We start from the raw sequence: 4,555 nt of genomic DNA, 5'->3' as shown, positions 1-4,555 counted from the left end.
AGCTGGAGAAGTCATCCACTGTGAATATTCAGTGATTTTTCACAAACTTACAGAGTTGTGCAATTGTCACCACAGTCCAGTGTTAGATTATTTCCACCATCCCTAAAGGTTCCGTCTTGGCTGCCTGCAGTGAAGTTCCTGTCCCACCTACAACCCCAGGCAACCACTGATCTGCCCTCTTGTCTCTCGATTGGCTTCTTCTGGAAATTCCTTATAAAGGAATCATACAATACTGTCCAGTCTAAAATACTTTTTTTTTTTTTTTTTTAAAGTAGGCTCCACGCCAAGCCTGGAGCCCAATGCTGGGCTTGAACTCATGACCCTGAAATCAAGATCTGAGCTGGATCAAGAGTCCCACACCGAACAGACTGAGCCCCCTGGTGCTCCCTAAAACACTTTTCTGTTGAACTTAAGCAGATTGTACAACCGAGCAGTTCTATTGCAAGAGAAACCATCCAGAGACTTATCAAAATTGGTTTTAGCAACAATGTTTATAATATTTACAATGAGATACATGAACAAAGGTCTCTTTGATGAATTTAACTAAAAAATAACCCACGGGGCAGTGAAAATAAAAGAACCAACCATCTGAGTTAATCTTTCTTTCTCTGGGGGCACCCGGGTGGCTGAGTCGTTAAGCGTCTGTCTTTGGTTCAGGTCGTGATCCCGGGATCCTGGGATGGAGCCCCCATGGGGCTCCCTACTCGGCGGGAAGCCTGCTTCTCTCTCTCTCCCACTTCCCTTGCTTGTGTTCCCTCTCTCGCTGTGTGTCTCTGTCAAATAAATAAATAAAATATTTTTAAAAAATCTTTCTTTCTCTGAAAAAAGCAGAACACAAAGACATATTCACTGTGATGTCATTGTATGTAGTATAAAAGTCAGAAAATGTATTCGGGGACTTATACAAAGGCAGTAACATAAAGATGAACAAGGGAATATATACTTATATGGACAACAAATTAGTATCCACTTGGGGCTTGCAAGTAACACTTGTAGGTACAGACTATATTATAGGGCATTTAATAAATTGTGATGGGCCTGGATGGTATGTGCTGATCTCTTTATTGACTTTTTTTTTTTTTAGATTTTATTTATTAATTTGAGAGAGAATGAGGGAGAGGAAGCTTGAGAGGGGAGAGGTCAGAGGGAGAAGCAGACTCCCTGCTGAGCAGAGAGCCTGATGCGGGATTCAATCCCAGGACTCCAGGACTATGACCCGAGGCGAAGGCAGTTGCTCAACCAACTGAGCCATCCAGGAGCCCTTTTTGTTGACTTTTAACTGTATGTTTACATTTTCATATACTTTTGGGGAGCCATATTTCCCAATTAAAAAAAAATTTAAGAAGAAAAATCAGTATATAAAGAGCCATGCCTCTATATAGCTCTGTCTTATTCCCAAGAAAACATGAGATAAAAGCTTGTTTTGTTCTTTCCTTTAGACCAGAGCCCAGCAAAGTACAGCCTGTGGCACAGATCAGGCCTCTAAATTAAGAATGGTTTTACATTTTTTAAATGGTTGGGGAAAAAAGTAACCAAAAGAAGATTTCGTGATATGTGAAATTACGTGAAATTCAAATTTCAGTGTCTATAAATAAATTTCACATCCATTTGTGTACGTTTTGCCTGTGGCTGCCTTGTGCTGTAACGATCTGGGCAGGGAAGACAGGGACAATGTGGCCTGTGAAGCCTAAAATGCTTAGTCCTTGGCTCTTAATGGAAAAAGTCTGCTGACCCAGTGTAGACCCAGAATCTTTCTCAGTCCTCAGCCTAAAGGAGATGCTCAAGAAGATCTATCTGAGGGCACCTGGGTGGCTCAGTGGGTTGAGCCGCTGCCTTCGGCTCAGGTCATGATCTCAGGGTCCTGGGATCGAGTCCCGCATCGGGCTCTCTGCTCAGCAGGGAGCCTGCTTCCCTTCCCCTCTCTCTGCCTGCCTCTCTGTCTACTTGTGATCTCTCTCTCTGTCAAATAAATAAATAAAATCTTTAAAAAAAAAAAAAAGAAGATCTATCTGATTAACAACAGCACGGTCTCCAAAGCCAGAATAACTTATTAAAAGCTTGATATTTCATATATGTACTGTAGTAGACAGAAGAATGGCCCCCAACGATATGTCCAGAGCCTATGACTATGTTATCCTATTAGCAAAGGGGAATTAAGGTCACAGATGGAATTAAAGTTGCTAATCAGCTGAGCCTGAGATGGGAGATGATCTTGGGCTATTTGGATGGATTTGATGTAGTCAAAAGGTCCTTATAAATGGAAGAGGAAGGACTCTAACAGAAGCGTAAGAGTCAGAGGAATGTGATGTGAGAATTCAACCACTGCTGCTGGTTTTGAAGGAGGGGAAAGGGCCATGAGTCAAGGAACGCAGGTGGCCTCTATAAGCTGGAGAAGGCAAGAACATGAATTTTCCCTAGAGCTTCCAGGAAAGAAGATAGCACCATAGACACGTTGATTTTAGCCCAGTGAGGCCCATTTTGGACTTCTGACTGCCAGACATGTGAGATGATAAATTCAGGTTGTTTAAAGCCACTATATTTGTGACAACTTGTAACAGCAACAACAGGAAACGAACCCAGGCACTAAACCCTGAACTTGACAATGAAAACACCTGCTTTTAAACTCAAAAGAAGCTGTTTACATCAGAAAGTTCCCTTACCTTCTGTGCTTCAGTTTCCTCAGTTATGAAAGGGAGATGAAAAGCATTTATTCGTGGAGTGGTGATGATAAACAAACATAGATTAAACAGAAAACTCACATAATAAAGAAAATGGCTAAACTCCTATCTGATGACATTGTCTACAAATACATTAAGCAAGAATTCATAAAGCTCTTAAGACTTGGATAATCTACTTCTCTAGTGGGATGCTATATGACAATCTTGCTCAGTAAAAGATGGATGAAGAGTCAAAAATGTTATTTGTAAGAGCTCTTTCCCATCTTGCAGGAATGGCAGGCCAGATACCAAGGAGAAGAAACCTGAAGCCAAGAAGGCTGATGGCGGTGGCAAGGCTAAGAAGGGTCACCAGAAGGCTAAAACCCCGAAGAAGGGGAAGCCCCACTGCAGCCGAAACCCTGTCCTAGTCAGAGGAATTGGCAGATACTCCCGATCGGCTATGTATTCCAGAAAGGCCATGTACAAGAGGAAGTATTCGGCAGCTAAATGCAGGGTTGAAAAGAAAAAGAAGGAGAAGGTTCTTGCTACCGTCACGAAACCAGTTGGTGGTGACAAGAATGGTGGTACCCGAGTGGTGAAACTTGGCAAAATGCCTAGGTATTATCCTACTGAAGACGTGCCACGAAAGCTGTTGAGCCGCGGCAAAAACCCTTTCAGTCAGCATGTGAGAAACTTGCGAGCTAGCATCACCCCTGGGACCATTTCGATCACCCTCACTGGACGCCACAGAGGCAAGAGGGTAGTTTTCCTGAAGCAGCTGAGCAGTGGCTTGCTACTTGTGACTGGACCTCTGTCCCTCCATCGAGTTCCTCTGCGTAGAACACACCAAAAATTCGTCATTGCCACTTCTACCCAAATTGATATCAGCAGCGTGAAAATCCCCAAACATCTCACTAATGCTTATTTCAAGAAGAAGTTGCGTAAGCCCAGACACTCGGAGGGTGAGATCTTCGACACCGAGAAGGAGAAATACGAGATTACAGAGCAGCGCAAGGTTGATCAGAACGCTGTGGACTCACAAATTCTGCCAAAAATCAAGGCTGTTCCTCAGCTTCAGGGCTACCTCCACTCTGTGTTTTCTCTCACAAATGGAGTTTACCCTCACAAATTGGTGTTCTAAATTTCTTACAAAGATCCTAATTAAATAACTGATCCCCCCCCCAATTTTTTTATTTGTAAGAGAATGTAAAACACTCAAGGAGCTTGACCAATCAGACGTGTACCGGACCCTGATTCCACCCAACACCAATGAAAATCAGTGTTTTGAAACACACAAGAAGCAGTTTTAAAAACACTGGCCCTACACTAGTTTTATCATTTAACTCTTGAGTTATAAAATGCTTCTTACTCAAACTAGGGGATCACCTCACATAATAAGTTTAGAAATGAAGCCTGTTGCAACCACGGACACCCAAAAACATGCTACAGGGGAGTGGGGGCTCTTGTGTTTTGAGGGTTGTGTTACTGAGGCTATAGCCTCCATCCCTATGATCCTCAAGTTGCTTGTGCTAATTCAGTGAACTTCATCCAACTTCCAGAGAGTAACTGGGAGAGAGAGCAAAGGGAACTTAGTTAAGAGAAAAAGAATGACAAACACTCCCCTCTTTCCAACAGCTTTCTAGGCATCCAAGCCAATGAATTCTGTCAAAGATGCAAGCTCTACCTACCATCAGTTATGAGAAAAAGTAGAAAATGCATTTAAAAACCTTCAACAGGGGTGCCTGGGTGGCTCAGTGGGTTAAACCTTTGCCTTTGGCTCAGGTCATGATCCCAGGGTCCTGGGCTCGAGCCCCGCATCGGGCTCTCTGCTCAGCGGGGAGTCTGCTTCCTTCTCTCTCTGCCTGCCTCTCTGCCTGCTTGTGATCTCTGTCAAATAA

General features: G+C 43.3%; 1 protein-coding gene across 1 annotated transcript; it reads left to right on the top strand.

Moving 5' to 3' along the window:
• Window positions 1–2,947: 2,947 nt before the first annotated feature.
• LOC125089325 (60S ribosomal protein L6-like) lies at window positions 2,948–3,833 on the top strand. The gene has a single exon (XM_047711481.1). It carries the CDS (start codon window positions 3,118–3,120, stop codon window positions 3,796–3,798), a length of 681 nt encoding a protein of 226 aa, XP_047567437.1. The 5' UTR covers window positions 2,948–3,117; the 3' UTR covers window positions 3,799–3,833.
• The last annotated feature ends 722 nt before the right edge of the window (window positions 3,834–4,555 follow it).

Source organism: Lutra lutra, chromosome 17 (assembly GCF_902655055.1).
Source record: "Lutra lutra chromosome 17, mLutLut1.2, whole genome shotgun sequence".
Classification (NCBI taxonomy): Eukaryota; Metazoa; Chordata; class Mammalia; order Carnivora; family Mustelidae; genus Lutra; species Lutra lutra.
This window is presented reverse-complemented; position numbering and strand designations above follow the sequence as displayed.